This window comes from Ziziphus jujuba, chromosome 10 (assembly GCF_031755915.1).
Source record: "Ziziphus jujuba cultivar Dongzao chromosome 10, ASM3175591v1".
NCBI classification, from domain to species: Eukaryota; Viridiplantae; Streptophyta; class Magnoliopsida; order Rosales; family Rhamnaceae; genus Ziziphus; species Ziziphus jujuba.
In genome coordinates this window covers 18,578,219-18,598,072 of record NC_083388.1, presented here as the reverse complement: position 1 = coordinate 18,598,072, position 19,854 = coordinate 18,578,219, and the positions used below count along the sequence as shown (strand labels likewise).

At 35.7% G+C, this 19,854-nt stretch overlaps 4 protein-coding genes across 9 annotated transcripts; 2 read left to right on the top strand and 2 right to left on the bottom strand.

The window, feature by feature from the left end:
- Positions 1-2,182: 2,182 nt before the first annotated feature.
- LOC107405101 (biogenesis of lysosome-related organelles complex 1 subunit 1) lies at positions 2,183-5,269 on the top strand. Of its 5 annotated transcripts, XR_009634468.1 has the most exons (5): positions 2,198-2,425; positions 2,563-2,768; positions 3,552-3,786; positions 4,228-4,336; positions 4,460-5,269. XR_009634468.1 is itself a non-coding variant. In XM_048467748.2 (3 exons), the coding sequence occupies exons 1-3, from the start codon at positions 2,284-2,286 to the stop codon at positions 3,566-3,568; spliced, it is 381 nt and encodes a 126-aa protein (XP_048323705.2). In that variant the 5' UTR covers positions 2,183-2,283; the 3' UTR covers positions 3,569-3,955. The 5 variants fall into 5 exon arrangements, 2 of the variants coding, with proteins under 2 accessions (XP_048323705.2, XP_048323704.2); XR_007238984.2 differs by lacking the exons at positions 4,228-4,336; positions 4,460-5,269 and adding an exon at positions 3,897-3,955; XR_007238983.2 differs by lacking the exons at positions 4,228-4,336; positions 4,460-5,269 and adding an exon at positions 3,887-3,955.
- A 1,234-nt stretch (positions 5,270-6,503) lies between these two features.
- Positions 6,504-8,786, bottom strand: LOC112490641 (cationic peroxidase 1). Its single transcript, XM_048467746.2, has 4 exons — positions 8,194-8,786; positions 7,817-8,008; positions 7,184-7,349; positions 6,504-6,994 (listed from the first exon to the last, which is right to left on the bottom strand). The coding sequence occupies exons 1-4, from the start codon at positions 8,416-8,418 to the stop codon at positions 6,606-6,608; spliced, it is 972 nt and encodes a 323-aa protein (XP_048323703.2). The 5' UTR covers positions 8,419-8,786; the 3' UTR covers positions 6,504-6,605.
- A 1,071-nt stretch (positions 8,787-9,857) lies between these two features.
- Positions 9,858-15,790, bottom strand: LOC107411606 (protein TIC110, chloroplastic). The gene is made up of 15 exons (XM_048468047.2): positions 15,123-15,790; positions 14,754-14,813; positions 14,493-14,616; positions 14,323-14,391; positions 14,119-14,217; positions 13,870-13,936; positions 13,453-13,517; positions 13,268-13,362; positions 12,945-13,072; positions 12,757-12,857; positions 12,375-12,591; positions 11,992-12,146; positions 11,553-11,678; positions 10,481-11,452; positions 9,858-10,365 (listed from the first exon to the last, which is right to left on the bottom strand). Exons 1-15 carry the CDS (start codon positions 15,638-15,640, stop codon positions 10,123-10,125), a joined length of 3,039 nt encoding a protein of 1,012 aa, XP_048324004.2. The 5' UTR covers positions 15,641-15,790; the 3' UTR covers positions 9,858-10,122.
- Positions 15,791-15,866: 76 nt separating this feature from the next.
- LOC125420846 (putative tRNA pseudouridine synthase) lies at positions 15,867-19,434 on the top strand. Of its 2 annotated transcripts, none has more exons than XM_048468048.2 (8): positions 15,867-16,263; positions 16,388-16,423; positions 16,646-16,758; positions 16,913-17,061; positions 17,365-17,509; positions 17,628-18,080; positions 18,293-18,728; positions 18,971-19,434. In XM_048468048.2, the coding sequence occupies exons 1-7, from the start codon at positions 16,014-16,016 to the stop codon at positions 18,719-18,721; spliced, it is 1,575 nt and encodes a 524-aa protein (XP_048324005.2). In that variant the 5' UTR covers positions 15,867-16,013; the 3' UTR covers positions 18,722-18,728; positions 18,971-19,434. The 2 variants fall into 2 exon arrangements, with proteins under 2 accessions (XP_048324005.2, XP_048324006.2); XM_048468049.2 differs by having other exon boundaries at positions 18,293-18,765.
- Positions 19,435-19,854: the final 420 nt, after the last annotated feature.

The window sequence follows — 19,854 nt, the reverse complement described above, 5'->3', positions numbered from 1 at the left end:
TAATTATTTAGAACTAAAAATCTAGTGAAGTATGACTATATAACATCCTTTTTGTCACTTAATTATGCACCTATAAGTGTTAATTAGTTACTTAATATCAAGCATTGGGCTCATGATGCTTTCCATTCAGAACAGTATGGGAAAATGCCAGTCCACCCTAGAACAATACGACAAAAGGCCGGCCAAAAGAACAAATAGAAGATGTCAAAAAAACCTTTACAGTCAGCATTTCCAGCTGTTTTATAGTACTCTGCCTGATAGGAATGGAAATGTCAGAAGAACAATTAATGTCTGGAATGGAAACATGGTGGGCCATGCATGCATCGTCACAATAGATTGAGATAAAGTGACATTAGATTGAGATAAAGTGACATTAGATTGAGATCCCCCTCAACCCGCCCGTTTCTCTCATGAGGCGAACGCACATTCACCTTTAATTATAATAATTTCAAATTTGTGTAAATATGCTTCAACTAATATCAATAATAATTGAGTATGCCTAGGTCCACTAAGATATATGCATGTTTATCAATTATTTACTCCCACCGACACACACACACACACACATTATATATGCTGAATCTGCCAATTTGCTTGCTACACACATATACGATATGCCTAATTTCATGGGGTAACGGTAAATTGATGGATCTTTTATATATAATTATTAAAAATCATATGGAATTCCTGAGCATTTTATGATGCATACGAATTATATTACGTCAGTTTGGCAGTAGTAGCTGGAAGTAGATTGGCTACAACTTATTTCCACTAACTGGATCATTGCGTAGGAAACTTTTTCATACATCATGTTCGGGGAAGGAATTGAACAAGTTTGAAATATGAGACTCCAACTAAATCGACCTAACTCAATTAATATATATATATATATCAAATTGAATATCAGTTTAATATATATATATATATGTATATATATATATATAGATATATATTTTTATATACAGAGTAATTAGAAGTATAGTTATATATAATGAGATTGTGATGTTCATGCAAGGGTGGGACCTATGACCAATATGTTGGAGGCTTGGATCCATCATCGAAAAATACAAAATTAATTTCAACGGAGAAAATTATTAAAAGCGATTGTTTTGACTGAGATAGAATAAAGTGTTCTTTGTCTTTGATTTTGCCTTTGGCTGTACGTAAAAACTATCGAATATAAATGAGTTTTAAACGCATCTAACATCAAATGTAATAACTACTTTTTATTCAAAATTAAGCTATGTATATATAGTTTTTAGAATATTATTCAAAATTTTTATGTGGACATAATTATTTTAGAATTGAATGGCCTTTAGGCTTTAGGGGATAGACTAATTATTTGTATAGTAGATGTAGGTATTAAATTTCCAAGTTCAAATGTTGACATATCAAAGAAAAAAATTAAAATTTGAAAAGAAGGGATCAAGGTGAAGAAACGGTGAAGAGGGAAATATTAGAGAGATAAACAAAAGAATAAACAGATATTTTTGTCCTTGTTTTCCTATGTGCTTGAAAATTGTTTTTCTATAACCATTATTTTCTTCCTATCCAAACAATCTTGGTATATGCACACAGAATCATAAATTAGATTGATATGCTCCGTTTGAAATAAACTGTTTTACCCCACTAAAAGAGTAGAAGGAGAAAGAAGCAGAAATCACAACATTTAATTTTAAATCTAGTGTTTTACAAAATTTTAGCTGATAAGAAAATTTAATAGGAAAAAAAAAATATTACTTCATGTTTGTTATATAATAGTAAATAGATGAAATGTACATCAAAGGATAGATAAATAATGAGAAGTTACACAGATAATTAGATCTAATCATTCAATGGACAAGATAACATCTTCACATATGGAAATGACCCCAATTTAGAAGTAAAAATATTTATTTGAATACAAAACAACTTTCCTTGTTTACTAATAATTAGAACTTCATCAGCAAATTAAATGCCTAACATGTTTCGGCAAAAACTTGAACTAGCAGAGCAAGATCGCTGCCCAGTGAAGGATAAATGAGCCTTTTAGATAAAGATTAATAAATTTGGGCCAACCCAGTGTTGTCAAATTGGTTGGGTCGAAAAGGCTTTTAGATTGACATGTTTTCCACCATAACCCAGTAGAACCCGCCCATTACCCGTACCCATTGGTCAATTGTGTTTTCAGATTTAGAGCCAGTGAAACGACGTCGTAAAAGTTGAGCTGTGTTGTTCTCAGTGAGTCGGGAGGAATCGGCCACCTCATTAGCAAAGCTGAAACTCAAATCACTCCTGCAAGGGATGTATCCAGGAACACCGATCACAGCGGCGCGTGCGCGCGTGCCATCTTCATCCGAGGCAGAGCCTGGTGGTCTGGAAGCCTCTTTGCTCGAGCTCTTCCACGATCATCAGAATTCCTCCCTCAGACTCCGCGAACTCACCGGTGATTGATTTCCTCACTTCGCTAAAATTTTGTGCGCAGAAAAAAAAAAAAAAAAGTCTCAAATTTTTCAGAAAATTTTGGATTTCTTTTTTTTTCTGTGAAGCTTTAACGTTATATATGAATTAAAATCTGCACAGAGAATTCGAAGAAGGAAGCGATCAGGAAGGCATCGCGGGTTTCGGATCTGTTGGTGGACGCCGTGAATGGTGGGGTCCAGGAATGCTTCATCATCGAGAAGCGAATCGAACTCGAAATTCGGGTTCTAGCGGCCTCCATTGCCCGATTCATGAAGCAGACCGATCAATGGCTCACCGCCACTCATGCTATTAACACCGCCGTTAAGGTGCTTTTTCGTTAAGCTTCCGTGTCTTTTTTTCTACCATACTTTGTGGATGGGATATTGTTCAATAATACACATAATTGTAGTTTTTTTTTTTTTTGGTTGAAATGCAAATTATGCTGTTTGGCTCGTTAAAAAATGTCCCAATTGTAAAATGGTTGCAATGTGTGCATTTGCTTTTGATAATACAAAAAAGTTTCAATTTTATATAGCATTGTGCTGGAAAGAAGCTTTGGTGAATGGGTTCTGGAAAGAAGCTAGCAGATAATTATATTCTTTTTTAGATTGCTTTACTGAGTATAGGGTTGAACTCTTGGAGATGAATTTGAAGAAAAAAATTGAAACTTGAGAGGAAAAACAAAGGTGATGTTTCATTGCTTCTTGGAGAAACATAGAAAACTTTCCTTATCTGAAGCTAGTTCATGAGAAGCACAGTTCAGGATCAGTTGAGAGATTGCTTCTTTGCTAGTTGGTTGATATCGACAGATAGTCTACATGTTACTTTACCACCTTATGGGCAGAAAGGCGGTGTTAAAAACGAAAATGGAATGGTTTAATGTCACTGCGAAATCCAAACACCTATCACTTTTGAAGATTACGTTGTTATGATTGACATTGAATTTGCAAACTCATTTATGTATCTTTTGATGTGCACCATGCATGGGCAAGTCCTAACATGTATTTTTCGGTGTATGTTTCTATGCTTTTTCTTTTTCTTCCTGGTGTTTAAATTGAAGAAATAGGATGTGTTTATAAAATGGACTTCTCAGTGGGTTCATGTTGCAGGAAATTGGAGACTTTGAGAACTGGATGAAGACCATGGAATTTGATTGTAAAAGCATCAATGCAGCAATCCACAATATTCACCAAGATTAACTTCATCAAAGCATTTTTTGCAACACCACCTTGTAAATTATGAAATTCCTTCTCGTGATGTTCGAAATACCAGACCTCAACCATTGGAGAGAATACCCCATGCAATTTAACAACCTATTTAGCAGAGCCTGTATCTGAGTTAGGGGTACGTGTTTTTAATTTTCCTTCTTTTTTTTTTTTTTTTCTCTCTCTCTCTAATATCTCAGAATGTGCATTTCTAAAATGACCCTTCTTTTCCTTAATAGAAAATAACAGATAAATTTATGGATCTGGCTGGTTAGCGGATTGATTTATTGCCGGTTCAACCTTACTCATCTAAATCCTAAGTGCTAAGATTCCTAATATTTTGTTAATGTTGATACTGGGTGTTTAGGGAGAAAATCTTGCGTACCACAGTGGTACCATATCAGATTATGCCACTTCCATTAGTTTTTTGCCACATGTTAAGACTATTTGACATCTGTTTTTCTATTTGGCTCGTCATTTAAAATTTTCCAAACTCACCATTTTTTATTTTTTTGAAAAAGTAAAATAATTATATATATATATATATATATTTTTCCAATAGCTCTTTTTTCTTTCGTAGCGACACCATGTGTGCAGTTTCACAAGTAAATCCGGCCGTAGTCAGAGAAAATAATAGCAAACATGTTAGCTAGATTTCACACGCATAAACCTCCCACGGAGAAACCAAGGTGTGGCTCTCCCATTTGCTTCTCCATTTTCTCAAGCTTTGGGGTTTTTTTTTTTTTTTTTTTTTTTTTTTTTTTTTTTTGTTTGTTTGTTTGTTTGTTTTATATATGTTTTTCAATCTATAGGTGGTGAATGAAATATAGGAGCAGATTTGGGATACGCTTTGTTATAGCTGTACTTCGCCATTTTTTTTAAACTTTGAAGTTTTTTTTTTTTTTTTTTGGTTGTGTTATTATTATTATTATTTTATCTGCAAAGGTGAATGAAATGTTGCTTCAGGTTTGAGATCTCTAAAGGATAAATTTTTTTTTATTACTTTTGTAAAAATTATCGATTAAACTTGAAATTAGACAAATGAAATATTGGATATGATGCTCGTTCGGTTTTTTCTTTTTACCGGTAAAAAATTTCATCAAACTTTCTGGGGAAAAAAAAAAAAAATCCTTCATCAAACTTAGATGAAGACTTTTTGTGTTTGGATCTGGCCATCTATCAATAGATGAAGAACCTCTAAAATAACTAACTTGAACATACCTATTTGATGCATTTTGCGATCTGCTTCATAATATAGAGCAGGTTTAGTAGTGTATCTAGTATAATATTCAAGCTCTAGCACTTAACGATTGAGAAACCATGCAGGAAAGCCAGATCTGGAATATGAAAGATCGTTCTTAAAAACGTACGAGTAATTTTTTAAAAAATTTTTAAAACTTTACTTTTTTTCTTTATTAAAAAAATGGTGAGCTGGATATTTTTTTAATGACAAAATAAATGAAGAAACAGGTGTCAAAAATTTTAACACGTGGCAATAAACTAATGAAGTGGCATAATCTGATATGATACCATGGTGGTACGCAAGATTTTTTCGTGTTTAGAATGTGACTTTTACGTTGTAGAGTAATTGATTATGCTACAGTTATTTGCTTTGACGGAGATTGCTCTTGTTGTAACCTTTTGCAAGTTTGAAGAACTTGTCCCAAGTTGAAATGGATGGCATTGCTCACTTGACCCCTAATCTAATGGCAAAATGTTCCCAAGACCAATTCATTGACAGAATTATGAAAACGAATATCAATATTCATATATCGATGTGTTGGATGTTAGAAATTCAGGGAAGTTAGTAGGTCCAATCTTTTACATAACTTTTAAAAAAAAAAAAAAAGAAAAAAAAATTAGCAGCTGGATCGACCACATTGTTGAGCTTGCAAATTTGAAATACTACTACAAAAAACTGTAGCCTATGATTAAGAAAGCGTAACAAGTTGATAATATTGGAGAACTACACCTTGTTTCAAACGTTTTTTTCTTGTGGGTTGGGGGGGCATTGTTTGATTTTTATTGGAAAGTAAAGAACTTTTCTGACTTTTGAATTTTAACAGATATACAGTGCCACCACCATCTTGTCTCATAAAAATTCAAACACATAGGAAAAGAGTGGTTCAATCTATTAGGTCTAGATGAGAGAATTTTTCCCTTACCATTATTAGATTACCCAATTTGACGATGAAACTAAATTGATGAGTACTTTTATATTTTATTGCTAATTTGCCTTCATCCTTCCTGTTGATAAATTTTGGTAGGCCAAGAGTATCAATTCAAAGCATGAAGAATTAATCATCTTGATTTAAATTAAAATTACTTCTTCAACTTCCATACAAAGCAATGCTATAGAGCACCAAATTACGCTAATATGGCATTATTAATATTATTGAATGTCAATAATTACTCTAATTATGTCAATAATTACTCATTGAGATCCGAAAGTTTATGGATTAATTAAAATTGTACGTTTAAGTGGCAGACAACTTCACTATCACATTCATGATGAAATAATTGCTAATTAATGGTGTTAAACATATAAGTAGCCTTCGGAAACACATTGTGAGCGTAACATGAAGCAAAAGAGACACGTATCAACTTCAAAGAAAGCGAATATACTTCACTATTCCAGCAACTTGGTTGGTATATTAGCTTTTTATTATTTTCTAAATCAATCATAGTTTAAAATATCTATTAATCTACAGAAACCCAAACCCATGTCTACCATATTTCTTGCTTTGTAACTATTTGAGCTAAATACCTATTTTCTTATATATCTTAATTCAGTATATAAGCTTATTCTTTCTTAATAAGTAAGAAGCTGCTGTATTTTCCACATCCTTTCTAGGAATCAACAGAGATCAGAAGCAAATGACAAGAAAAAGCCTAAATCATAGTACGAGTATAGTTAACAATATGAGAACGAAACAACTTTCTCTCCAGTTCTTGGCTTCAATTTATTTTCCTGCAATTGCCACGAATTTCTCCACTGCTCCCTGTAAGTGGGCTCATGTTTCCCATTTTGACCATGGCATTGGCGAAATCCTGAAAGAAAGTGGAAGGATTGTTGACGTAATTTGTAACCTGAGAATCAGTAGAACCACCACTGAAGAGTTGCTGGTCAGAATGCAATAGACCCTTGTTATTGACCAAGTTCTTGAAATAACCATTATCGAACAGAACCGGGGTAGTGGCATCTAGCGAAGCAAGGTTTTCATCATCAGTTGTGCTTGTAGTGCAGCTTGATTTCAGCGATGTTGCGAATGCTGAATCGATGTTAGTCTCATTGTGGATTCTTGGTCTAAACATAAGGCACCTGGCCTTTCCTGTTGTATGAGATCCTGCATAATAATTTAGACAAATAATTGCAAAAGCTTAATTATGGCGAAATATAAGTACTCTTTTTGAGTAACTTAGTTGCTATATTTTGAAATGGTTATTGTGGGAGTGGTCTATTTTATTTATATATATATATTTATTGTGGGAGTGGTCTATTTTATTTATATATATATATATATATATATATATACCTGAAAGAGCTACCAACTCTTTGGTAGTAAAACCTTTGTTTGAGAAGAAAGTTACAAGGTCTGTAAGATTGAGAATTGGGGATGGGAGTTGGGTGTTTGCAGCGCTAAAACTTGCATTGGTCGAGTCTTTTCTGCCCAACCCTACTGTCCAAGAAGGCCCGCCCAACTGCAAAAAAATAAATTTTGAAAAAAAAAAAAAAAAAGTTAATGATCAATCAATATAAGACATATTGTTATAATCTTACATGATATCATTACTGTTGACCTATATTATTTAGCTAACATGATTAGATGGCACTAAAACAGTGTCTTCGTTCCCAATATTTGAATTTGTCTAAGAATGTAGTCATCGTTAGAAAATAAACAAAAGTACTACTAAGCATGAGATTCGTACTATGTGCACATGTATATAAGTTGTATAATTTTGCTATGGTAGGGACGTGGCACATATTACGGTGTGGGACTTAAATAAATTCAATTGTCATACACATTATAGTGAGAGAGACTAACACCCACTACAGCAGGGTATGTGTATGCATATACACTAACATATGCATGGTTTTTATGAATTTTGTGCAAACAAGAACGATGCTTATGATTATCATATAGAAGATACTTTAGATAGATATATACCGCAACAACAGAATCACGAGCTACAACAGCGAGGATATCAGCACAAGAAACAACTCCAGGGCAAATAGACTCTACTTGAGATTTGATATCATCAATCACCTCGAAACCCCTCAACGAGTTTTTATTTGGCGCCGCTGTCTTCTCTCCGGTAAAGCTCGATGTGTCATCGAGTAGAACAGATCCATCACATCCCTGCATGCATATCAATCCACATAATGAACACACACAAAAACATATAATCCAAAGCAAAGCTTTTGCTATATCTGTTTTTATGAAAAGTAAGATTTTATTTTACCAATAGTAATTTCAGACTATAACAATGTCATTATATTATACAAAAGAAAAAACGAGTAGTGAAATTAGAGATGGAAACTTGCATTAACAAAACAGTCATGGAAATGAAGACGGAGCAAAGAACCCCCCATTCGATGTTCCTTGGCCACGGCATTCATCACTGCATTCCTAATGGTAGATAAGGCTCTTGGACATGTGTTGGAATAGTAATATGACGACAACTGTGATTGCCCCATTCTAATTCCAAACATGAACATGGTTATCACAAACAAACAGAATGATCTGTTGGTGTTCCTATTCAATGCCATGGTGCTAAGCAAGAATAGAGATGTCACAGACCGATTGAGATTTTTAGAAGGAATATGTGGTTCGAGTGGGAAGCTAGAGCAAGCGGTATGTAACTATATATAGACTACAAGGAAGCAATTTTTTATGGGACTCTTTGACATTTTTTTAATCCATATATGCTATACTCCAAGGTCAGCGTTTTCTTAGACTTTAGATTATTTCAACCTTATGTCCATGGCTACCTAGAAGGCTTCGATTATTGTAATCGTTATCTTCTTGTTCTTAATGCCTAAACATCTCAAATTCTGCTGCCTCCACTAGCTGTCGTCATCTTCATCTTCCATTGAAAAAATACTACCCCGTCGTTGTAATGCGAAGGAGCTGACAATAAAGGGAAAAACCGAGGACGTGGCACTATGTGATTTGACAATGGAAGTTTTTTAACATTGTGTGAACATATTTGGAATGGGGAATCTAATTTAGTCAAAATTAATTATGCCTGTTTTTCACTTTTTTTAAGCTTTCAATGGAACTTGGCTTGGAAGAAATCTTATGCAAATGAACCAAACTTTAGAATCTTCCCACTGACATAAATACATACTAAAATGAAGTCAGAATAAAACTTCAGAGGTGATCCTAAAGATGGTTAATATTTTAATAAAAGAGTAAACGATTGTTAAGTCTAAATTGTTCATATTAACCTTGTTAATTATTAGCTCCGTTCGGTGATATCTGGAGAAGTATATATTCAAAGTTTTCGCTCTCTTTGAGTAGTGCAATTTGACAATTTGGCACAGCGCAACTATAGTATGTGATTACAGAAATATGAGCGGGTGGAACCAAACTAATTAACATCAAACATTTGAATTCTAAGAAAGTACGAACTCATATATTCATAATATGTCAATTTTGATTAGGACTGATCGCTACCCAATTTTCATAGAAAAACGAATAATAATATATGAACCGAAGTAGAAAAACTCCATGCTTTTTACCTAATCCCTCCATTCTTACTACTGAAATTTCTTCGATATTGAATATGAATCATGTTAAATTTTGATTCTTCCCCCACGGGGCCATGATGGGAATAAATTGCATTCTTGGTTGCTTTTTTGCTATAGTCAATTAACTTGCTTTGTTTATACAAACATAACGACTATTGTTTCCAACTCAATCGTATCCCTACAACTTGATAGCTATTGTGTTTCGACATTGTTGTCACCTACTTGGAACAATTTGCAAAATGACAACATGCTTTGAAAACAATATGCAGAATGCATTACAAGTGAGCGATAGAAAGCATGACCATAATCAAACATCATCCAAGATGAAATGGTACTCTGCAAAAGGTTTGTTATGCAACCATCTATAGTTTTTTACTGTAAAGACGTGATAAAAGAAGTTCTTCCACAGAATATAGTACATTTTTTGCTTATCTGATATCCTTGCACACCTAAAAAAAACAAAAAAACACAAGTATTACATTAACAAAATCATACATTTATTACATTCCAGAGTTTCATTATACTATATGATTGCATTGAATATTTTGTCTCTAATAATCATATTGCGACTTTTTTAACATTCTACACTCTCAAAAGGAAAAATCTGCTGGACAAAAATGGGCTCAACAGGCAGGGTTAATGCCCCAGTTTACCTTTTACAACTTCACTGAAACAGTCAAAATACACCCCAATTTACCTTTTACAACTTCACTGAAACAGTCAAAATACAAACTTTTCCTCCTCTGCACTGCCAGTGAGTACTTTATCTCCCATCTCTCTTAGTGCAGCCGCCGTCGAATCATTTATGCCCAACAGATACTGCAAGCGGGACAGCTTTTCGGGTGGTGGGTCACTTTTCAGGTATATGGTGTATAGATCAGCCAGCTCTTCTGGTACCTCCCATGAAAGTGGGGTCGAAGGTACAGCTTTGTCACAAGCCAGTAAGTCGTTAAGAGAGGAAACCTGTAATAGCAGAAAGAAGATTTCAAAACTTTTCACTTCAAGCATTCAAACACCCAAAAGCCTACCGCAACTAAAGTAAAATAAGTAAAAGAAAAACATGCATATAAATCCATACCACTCCCTGCCGATTTCTCTGCCTTAGTAGTGCCACAGCTTGGATCAATGAGTTTGATAACCGGCTTCGAGCAAGTTCATGAACGACACCTTTTGCCTTCTCAGCATTAATGTTAAGATCTGAAGGGATTTTCTCATATACTTCCTCCTCATCAAACTCTCCAGTGCCTGATGAGAAAATATCATCAACAGTCTTTTTGAACAGGCTCTCTCGCAAGCTCAAAGATATCATGCTGTCCAAATCAACACTTGCCTCCTTAAGTTCTCTTATCTGCTTAATATTCAGTCTCCCCTGACCAATAGCTGTCTCGATAGCAGCAGCCATTTTTGTAGTTGTTATGCCCTTAATTATCTTTTGCGCATATTCCGAAGGCAAGCCTACTTGCTTCTGCAGTTCATTAAGCTGCTCTACTCTGGCCTTTGTCAGTTGCCCATCAGCTAAAATCACCTCTGCTTGTTGCCTGAAAGCTTGTTCAGCCAGGCCTCTATGTACTTCCACTATCTCCTTAGTGCTCAAACCCAAAATTCCACCAAGCTGATTCAGGAAAATATACTCAGAATCATCCTTTTTTGTAGTGATCTCAGCACCAAAAGGAATTCTGGTTACTTCACCAGTTATACAATATAGCAAGTATGTCTTGTATAGGTCAGTCCTCTCTCTTTCTGGCAAGTCATCTTTTAGAGTAATCTCACTCTGACCAGGCTTTCCCATCCTTGCAGTAAGTTCCTTGTTGGGTCTAATTTTCCGAAGGGTCTGAATAGAATCCCATTCCTCATCCTCCACGACTTCTTTAACTTCCTCCTTTACAGTTTCTTCTGATGAAGTCTCAGATGATTCACCTTTTATGTCTGCCACCAATTCTGTCACAACCAGGGTGTTGAATGCTATCATCTTTTTAAGTTCTTTTGCAGATTCAGTACGGTTTCCAGCTGCTCGTGCTCGTTTTATATAGTTAATAAAAATCTTGCGGACCTACATAGATACAAAATTTATTTGAAGATATGCAAATCATGACAGATATGAAAGTAAAAATACCCATTTAAAAGAAACAGCAATCAAAATGGATACTCACTGCCTTGCTAGCAATAGACATGGCAGCCTCCCTGGTCAATCTCAAACCATGTGCTGCCTTTCTGACAGATTTCTTAACATCAGCATCATAACCATCAACTCCTGATGCAATAGCATCCTTGACAACCTGGGAAAGAAACAAAATATAAGAAGTACTATATTATATCCAGCGCTGGTTTGACAGAATATGAGGTCAATTCAGACAGATGATGATCTGACAACAGAGAGCTCTCACATATCAAGCCATTAACTTCATGTTATTGCAACAAACAAGAATTTAAGAAAGAAAGCTTTACTGAACAATGGAAAAACCACAAAGATTGACGCTGACTGTCAATGCAAAGATGGGCAGTTCTAACAAGAAATATTACAGGCTACAGCTACATGTGAACCAGGAGTTCCAGGACCAGAGGAATATATAGCAAAAATATTTGCTTTACCTTTTCAAACAAACTGCCACAGATGTCTGAATGGGCAGCTTCAACAGTGTTCTGAGGTATACAAAGCATGACCCGTAGCCTCAGCAAGGCAGAAACATCCTCCTCATTTAGCTCTCCATCAGCTATGCATTGCTGAAGCTTTTGGCGGTAAATTTCTTAACAGAAAACAAACATGTCAGAAACAATGGCAATCTATAAACTGCATACTCCATCACTAAATAAGCTAAAAGACAATTTCAAAATACAATAAGGATTGAACGCTTCTCCATTGCATACTTGAAAGAAAGAGAAGAAAATAGGCAATTCATGCAATAAATGTCAGCAAGATTTCTAGGTTACTACAGCAAGATTTTTTAAACATACAGGTATTTCAATTTAATTACCTTCGTGAATCTCACTGGCCTTCTGTGGATCAAAATGCAGCTCATCACAAAGATTTTGAAGGAAAGCTGCTTTGCTATCTGCTGCTTCTAAATCTCCCCCAGTAAATGACTCTGCAAGTCGCTTACGATACACCTTTGAAGTAACATCAAGAACAACGGTCTCTGCTTCTCGTTTTCCTAAGCCAAATATATTCCTCAATTGATTCAATGCAGAAAGCTACACAAAGCAAAACAATAATAACTATACAGTAATTTAAAAAGAATACTAATAAAAGCTACAGAGAATGCACGCCTAAAATAAAAAAATAAAATAGCCAATCAAATATATTTTCTTAGAAAATGCTTTCCCAACAAATTCATTCAAAAAAAAAAAAAACAACACCTTATTTTCTTCCATACGACCATTGGACAATGAATCTGTCACATATGCTCTATAAAGGAGCTTTAAGTCATCCATCTTTTTATCGTCATCATACTCACCACCTAAGGCATTGATACAAAATAATGAGAGCTTGTGATTTTGACATGTCAAAACACCATAACAACCAAGAAGACAGTTTGGATTCATACCTAGTATAGAAACTGGACCAACACCAGGGGAAAAGTGACCTGCATCCGGGTGGTTCTTTAATGTGATAAGTATATCATTGAGCGCTAGTATCTTATCAAGCTCTTCCACAGCTTGTGCAACTACATTACTGGAACACCTTGTTTCATTAGATGGTGCATATTCTACGAATACAAACTCATCAAAGAAATAAAAGCACATGCAGGAACATAAAAAATATCTCAGGCATGTGTTTAAAGAAATCTTAAATGCTAAAATGAAGAGTCCCTATTGACACATGCATACAGTCATGAGTTGCAGTTATCTATGGTAATAGCGATCATACACTGCTCTCGTTCTGGATTTAAGTATCCTGAGTGCTGCCGAAATATTTTCCTCAACCAGTTTTCTTGTATGCTCCTTGAATAATTCCTCAGCATGCTGCAAAAAGCACAAATATCCAAATAGAGAAGTAATTATAGTCCAGCCATAGAAAACTTATTAGCGACCAAATATTTTTTAAGGATGTACCTCATCAGAAAGTCGATACAAACGTTGTGCTTCTCTAAGGCTAACAAGCTGCTCCACATTAACATCTAAAGAGAACGTAGAAAATTTTTTTAGCATCAAACAGATGACAGTAAAATAACCATAAACATATGGCAAATCAATAAATTGATTATATCAGATACATTTACAACTCATTTCTTGTTAATGTCTTAAAATATTGGAACATTAATTGGTTATATTACTTGCCCTGACATTTCCTGAATTAGATTACAAACAACATAATTGAACAAATTATTACTTGAACATAAGCCATCCCCTGTAAGACGTTAGAGTTAACCACAGAGCACGGAAACTACTTAGGGTTTACAATTTCCTTCTCATTGAAAGTAGATAACAATACAACAGTGCCTGAAAGACTTCAATATACAGCATATTTACCTCTGCCAACTGATTTTAGCTTTGAAGCAAATAATCGCTGGGCATTATCACGAATAGCGATCTCAACCTGATAGAACAATTTTTTTATGAATCCAAGGAAAGTGGAAAAGCAAGAAAAATGAAATGTCAAGATAAAATTTCACTTGGATATAAGTTCTTATATACACAGATGGTTGAACAAGAAGTTTCTGAACCTAAGCCCACACAACTACAATGCTTTCCCCGATAAAGGATCAAAAGATGAAATACCTGGGAATCTGTGACTTTGAAAACACGCTTCCAAGGTAATAGGAAAGATGATGCTTCCCCAAACACAAGAGTTGACACATAAATCAGCTTCTGAAATGCCTGCACTGGAGAATCACTGATAATGGTCAAGTTCCATATCTCTGTTAAAAGTGCAAATAATAACGTCAAAGTGAGCTTATGAAGTAAGCAAGCACTAAGGCCTACCCGACGCTGCTCTAAATTGGCATCACGATCTCCAGTCTCAAGCCTTTGCCTGAAAATCCGCCTACCAATCTGTAAATGAACAGGCAGTAACCCAGTTTTAAAGTTATAAATACTTCAAATTTCCTTCGTACAAATTGAAACGTGTCCCAAAGACAGGATACAAGGAGTACCTCCATATGCATGGCAGCTGCCTCAGGATCATCAATGCCCAAAGCCTTTTTGAACTTAACAATCGTGTCAACTTCATCACCCTTGAGTTCTTGACCCTCTGGAGGAATGACAGAGGAAACAAACCTGAAAGGTGAAAAAAAAATTGAAGGAAAATTCAACCAAGAGTAACATAAGATATACAAATTGCTTGAGATATTTCAGAGCACATATCAAAATCATATCCATTAAAAAAAAAAAAAAAATCCTTAATCTCAACTCACCGACAATATAAATCAGAAAGCTCTGCATTGAACGCTTCGTCTTGTTTGCTCACACCATATCTAATATATTAAAAATTGAACATTGAATGATATCAGAGAACGAAACTAAATCCTCAATAACACCGTATAAAAAGTGAAATTCAAATTCTTGCAAAACCCAGATAATATAAAAGCCCCTCATAGAAAATAACACCAGGCTTGTATAGCTCACTTCAAATACCAAACCAATAACCTCATGAATTCTTAGCAATAAAAGAATTAAAATATTATATTTGTCATGACCGAGGAAAAAGGAGCAATTCGGCCAGCATTAACAAAAATGATATGAATGTGAGACAATAAATTAAAAAATTAAAAAGCAAAACCAACTTTTTGGCAATCCCTTCAATGTCCTCCTTCTTCAACGCGCTGGGATCGTCGCTCCCAGCAACGAAATTATGCAACTCCACCGCAGCAACCTCAGGAGCACAGGCATTCAAAGAATACACAGCGGCCCCACCGGCGGCACCCAGCACAGCAGCCCCACCCAATGCGGCATTTCGGGTCTGACCGAAACGGAGCCCCAAACCATACCCAGCAGCGACAGCCCCGGCAAATATAACGGCCGAGCTAACCAACCTCAGCGGCGGCGAGAGCTTCTCCACCAGGGGTTGAACACCCGTCAGCTCCTTTGGGCCTCCGAAAACATCCGGAGGGGGTGGCGTGGAGGCGGAGCTGGGTGGCTCAGAGGTAACAGACGAGCTGCGGGGGAATGAGACCCTGAAACGACGCCGTTGTGTGCAAACGGAGGTTGAGGCGGTTCGCAGAGGGATGGGGTTGAGGAAAGGAGAGCGGAGAACAGAACGTGGAGAAGTGGAAGATGGAGTGAGGAGCGTAGAGGGATTCATAGCTCCCTCTTTAAGAGGAAGAAGAGGTTTGTTCTAGGGTTCTATATATAATCACAGAGAGAGAGAGAGAGAGAGAGAGAGAACTTTTATATAGGGTTTAACGAAGAAGATAGAGGAGGGTCGAAACGAAAACGAAAATGGTGAAGAGCCAAAACAATGACGATAAACATAAAAAGCTGATATAACAACCAAGATGGTGATTGGTGATGGTTTTCGATATGGGCTTTGATGGGCCTGTGTTGGGCCTTTAATTGGGCACGAAAAATAAACATTTTTTTTTCCCTCCCTCTCTCTTCTCTCTCTATTTCTTAGCTCTTCTCTCTCTCTCTCTCTCTCTCTCTCTCTCTCTCTCCCGCCCCTACACTCCGAAAAAATGGCAATCTCTTCTCTGAGACTACCGCTATATCCTTGGCTTGCGAAATCTTCAAGCCGTGGCTTCAGAATTGTAAACCCGATACTACCCTTGAGATTACAGCCAATTTACTGCTTGTCTTCTGTATCTCCGCCATCCAGTACGAGTACACAACAACATACTGTAACAGTAACCCAATCCCAGAAATGGGAAACTTTCCGGAAGAAGAAAGTCGTTATGCGGGTCGGGTATGTCGGAACCGATTACAGAGGTTCGTTTCCGACTTTTTTTTTTTTTTTTTGGCTATTTATTTCCAAGCCAAATGTTTTTTTTTTTTTTTTTGGGGTAGATTTTTGGCTAGTTAATATATTGTTCTTTAAATTAAATTATTGTAGGCCTGCAAATGCAACGAGACGAACATTCATTGTCCAGTAAGTTTTTTCGTTCTCTGGATTGGAAAGTCTTTTTATTTATCTTTTTTTTTTTTTTTAAAGGTTAATTAGTAGATTTTGTTGCTGGATAATATGGTACTAAATATTGATAAGGAAAATACGTGATAATACATTGACTAAAGTCATATAATTCAATCAGCCTAGCAATGCGTGTGGGATGGAATTGCGCTAAAAAAAAAGTATCGAAATTTTGAAATGTAGCTATCGAGAAAGAATTGGAAACAGCCATTTATAAAGTTGGTGGCATTCGGGAAAGTAATTTTGGGGACCTTAACAAAATTGCTTGGGCCAGAAGTAGCCGAACTGATAAAGGAGTAATTAGCTCTTAAACCCTTTTGTCTCTTTTGATTTTTTTTTTTTTTTTTTTTGTGGGTAATCCAAATGTCTTTTTTTGATTGTGAGAATAAAGGGCTGAATTTTTTTTTTTTTTTCCCTTTTTTGGGGTGTGTTGTGGTGAAAATATTGAAGGTTCACTCGTTGGCGACGATGATTTCACTGAAAATGGAAATCCCTGACAAAGCGTGGGTGGGAGATCCTTATGGCATTGTTCTTGCAAATGATATTAACTCTTATCTTCCTGACAATATAAAGGTTTTTAGCATTTTGCCTTCTCAAAGGTGAGACTTTGGGCTTTGTTGAATATTCATGTTATAATTATGGATTATTTGTTTTTAATGTCTCCGAATGGAGTATTACCATTTTCAATAGTGTTTCCATTTCAGTTTTGTTTTGACCAAGGTATCGAACATTTAAAAATATTGTTGAATCTCCATTAACTTTAAAAAGTTTTCAGTTTAAGTTTAACAGCATCTTGTAATCCTTTTTGGTCTCTGTGGAATATAAAAGCTTACTTCCAATGGTTTTCTGCCACACTTGTTCTCATAATTAATCTTCATTTTTGTTGGTTATAAATAAATTAGGAGCTTTGATCCCAGAAAGGAGTGCACTCTTCGGAAATATTCTTACCTCCTTCCTGCAGACGTTATTGGAATCAAAAGTCACTTTAGCAGCGATGAAATTGATCATCACATTTCAGACTTCAACAGTATACTGAGTGCTTTTGAGGTGCGAGCTGTTGTTTTAATATTTTTTTGTGATATTTTATTTGTAGTTGTGAAACTTTATTTTCCGTGAGACTATTTCTTGAACTGTTTATTTTTGTTTATATAAATTCTCTCTGCAGGGTGAACATCCTTTTCATAATTATACAATACGAGCAAAGTACCGGAAACAATTTCCTTCAAAACAATCACGTAGAAATGGCCATGCTAGTAGAAAAGTGGGATCTGATACTGAAGCATCAACCTCTGAGTCTGAAGAAAGTGATGGTGAAGAAAATTCTGTAATTAATGGAGCAACTCCATTGAGTGCTGAATCACTAAACCAGAATTCTTTTGTCTCCATCATATGTGATGAAAACTTACCTGCTGTGTCCAAGAAGAATGAAGATAACATGAAGGATCAAGGTTCCAGTTTAGTTCTTGCTAGATGGCTACATGAACCTGATGAGTCAGATAGAATAGGTGCTTCTCATTTTAGAAAGATTTTTCGTTGTTCTAGTGGAAAGCTAGAGAAATCTCTTGGATATGATTATGTTGAGCTTTCCATATGGGGGGAGTCTTTCATGTTACATCAGGTAAGGTTTTTTCTTTAGCTAATTAGCCCCAAAAGTTGTTATTTGTATTCTGTTTTCCTGTTTTATCTTGTGACACTTTAATAAATTAGAACTTTGACACATGACAATAAAAAGTTTCCAAGTATTCTCAGTCAAGAGAACTTATGTAGTCCATCTTGTTATAATTTTTAAATTTAAAAATTTCACCGTGTCAATGTTTATATGTTTTGCAGATCCGCAAAATGATTGGCACTGCTGTGGCAGTAAAACGTACTTTACTCCCAAGAGATATTCTAACTCTGTCACTGGTCAAGTTCTCACGTATTGTCCTACCACTTGCTCCTTCTGAAGTTCTGATCTTAAGGGGAAATAGCTTTTCGGTGAGAACAAGACCTGGAAATGTAACAAGACCTGAAATGCTGACAATGGTTGAATCAGAAGAAATCCTCAAGGCAGTTGATGAGTTCTACACGTCTATAATGTTGCCTCAAGTATCAAAATTCCTGGACCCATCAAGATCTCCTTGGAAGGAATGGGTTGAGAAATTGGATCAGCTCACAAGCATTCCAGAGGTGCAGCTGGATGAAGTCAGGATGGCTTGGAGGATATGGAAGGAAAAGTATGAGGCTCGAACAAGTATTGCATCAGTTATAAATGAATGAGACGAAGGTAAATTCTATTGCATTGTGTGAGACGCTCTTCATTGGTTAGTACTGTTCATGGTGGATTTTACGAACTGCCTTTTAAGATTTTGCTTCTTTGACTTGTCTGTATTAAATGATAAATTATTGTCTGTTGCTTAAACCATTTAACGTACTGCTATGTTAGTTAGCCCGACTTATGTATGGAATATTATATGCACTTCATCTTTATCGTTTGTCTAATACCTTTGCTCTCTGATCCTGTTGCAGGGATTTGATGCAACAAATCCACCTCCATTTCCTTCTTTTCTATGACCTGAACTACTTCATATGTTTGCTTGATTGGAGAATCCGGAATACAGAAAGACTTTGAGATAAAAAGAATTGATAAAGCTGTCATTTCTGAACAGCTGTGAAGAAGCTAACAAATTGAGGATAAAGCTAGGCGTACAACGTCAATTTGAGTGGAAGAAAAATTTATCAACAGTTTCAGTCTGTGGTTTGTCAACAAGCAGGAGCTAGCACTCATTAAATACTTTCTCCATTCCTATTAGAGTTTTAATCATCATTTTTCACTGCCAGTGCCAAATATACTCTTAAGAAAAGCAAGTTAGTCATTTCCTTTTTAAGCGTTACGAGAGAGCCGAATCTAAATTCTAAAGGCTCAGGATTTATAAAATTCAAATCCAGTTTTTAATCTCTTGTGAATAAAAGAGCACATCTTCCTTCTTTGCTATCTTTTCTTTCTGATGATCAGGGATTATATAATATGGGCATTGGATGTTGAATTTAGAGGCTTAGTTAAGCACTTCCGTTGGGACATTTGGCGCTGAGAGATAAATGGCATATACGTTGGTCGTTTTGGTAAACAGCCAATGCAGTGAGGCTCTCTCTCATTTAAGCCACGTCCAACCAAATAAAGGTGCGTTTGATTCTCTGATTTTGACAAGACTTCACAAAGCATTCCACTGTGAATGCGCATAATACGCTAATCAGATTGCACAGAGTTTGATTTATGGTACCAAAGTTCTCAGATCATGTGCAAAGGGGTCAATTACGTGATGCTTTATAATTCCACAAACTGATTCTATAGTGTTATTAATATTATTATAAGCAAATAATAAAATAATTGGTCATTTCAGTATAAGAAAGTT

What these genes read in the sequence shown, in the direction of transcription:
- LOC112490641 (XM_048467746.2), bottom strand. Translation starts at nt 8,418, where the DNA reads ATGGCATTGAATAGGAACACCAACAGATCATTCTGTTTGTTTGTGATA. An exon ending in TCCATGACTGTTTTGTTAAT is followed by an intron (nt 8,009 to 8,193) that starts GCAAGTTTCCAT and finishes ATATGCATGCAG; the next exon opens with GGATGTGATGGATCTGTTCT. An exon ending in AGAGTTGGTAGCTCTTTCAG is followed by an intron (nt 6,995 to 7,183) that starts GTATATATATAT and finishes ATTATTATGCAG; the next exon opens with GATCTCATACAACAGGAAAG.
- LOC107405101 (XM_048467747.2), top strand. Translation starts at nt 2,284, where the DNA reads ATGTATCCAGGAACACCGATCACAGCGGCGCGTGCGCGCGTGCCATCT. An exon ending in CAGACTCCGCGAACTCACCG is followed by an intron (nt 2,426 to 2,562) that starts GTGATTGATTTC and finishes AAATCTGCACAG; the next exon opens with AGAATTCGAAGAAGGAAGCG. An exon ending in CTATTAACACCGCCGTTAAG is followed by an intron (nt 2,769 to 3,551) that starts GTGCTTTTTCGT and finishes TTCATGTTGCAG; the next exon opens with GAAATTGGAGACTTTGAGAA.
- LOC125420846 (XM_048468048.2), top strand. Translation starts at nt 16,014, where the DNA reads ATGGCAATCTCTTCTCTGAGACTACCGCTATATCCTTGGCTTGCGAAA. An exon ending in GTAGCCGAACTGATAAAGGA is followed by an intron (nt 16,759 to 16,912) that starts GTAATTAGCTCT and finishes AAAATATTGAAG; the next exon opens with GTTCACTCGTTGGCGACGAT. An exon ending in GTATACTGAGTGCTTTTGAG is followed by an intron (nt 17,510 to 17,627) that starts GTGCGAGCTGTT and finishes TTCTCTCTGCAG; the next exon opens with GGTGAACATCCTTTTCATAA.
- LOC107411606 (XM_048468047.2), bottom strand. Translation starts at nt 15,640, where the DNA reads ATGAATCCCTCTACGCTCCTCACTCCATCTTCCACTTCTCCACGTTCT. An exon ending in AAATCCAGAACGAGAGCAGT is followed by an intron (nt 13,073 to 13,267) that starts GTATGATCGCTA and finishes AAGGTGTTCCAG; the next exon opens with TAATGTAGTTGCACAAGCTG. An exon ending in AGAGAAATCGGCAGGGAGTG is followed by an intron (nt 10,366 to 10,480) that starts GTATGGATTTAT and finishes CTGCTATTACAG; the next exon opens with GTTTCCTCTCTTAACGACTT.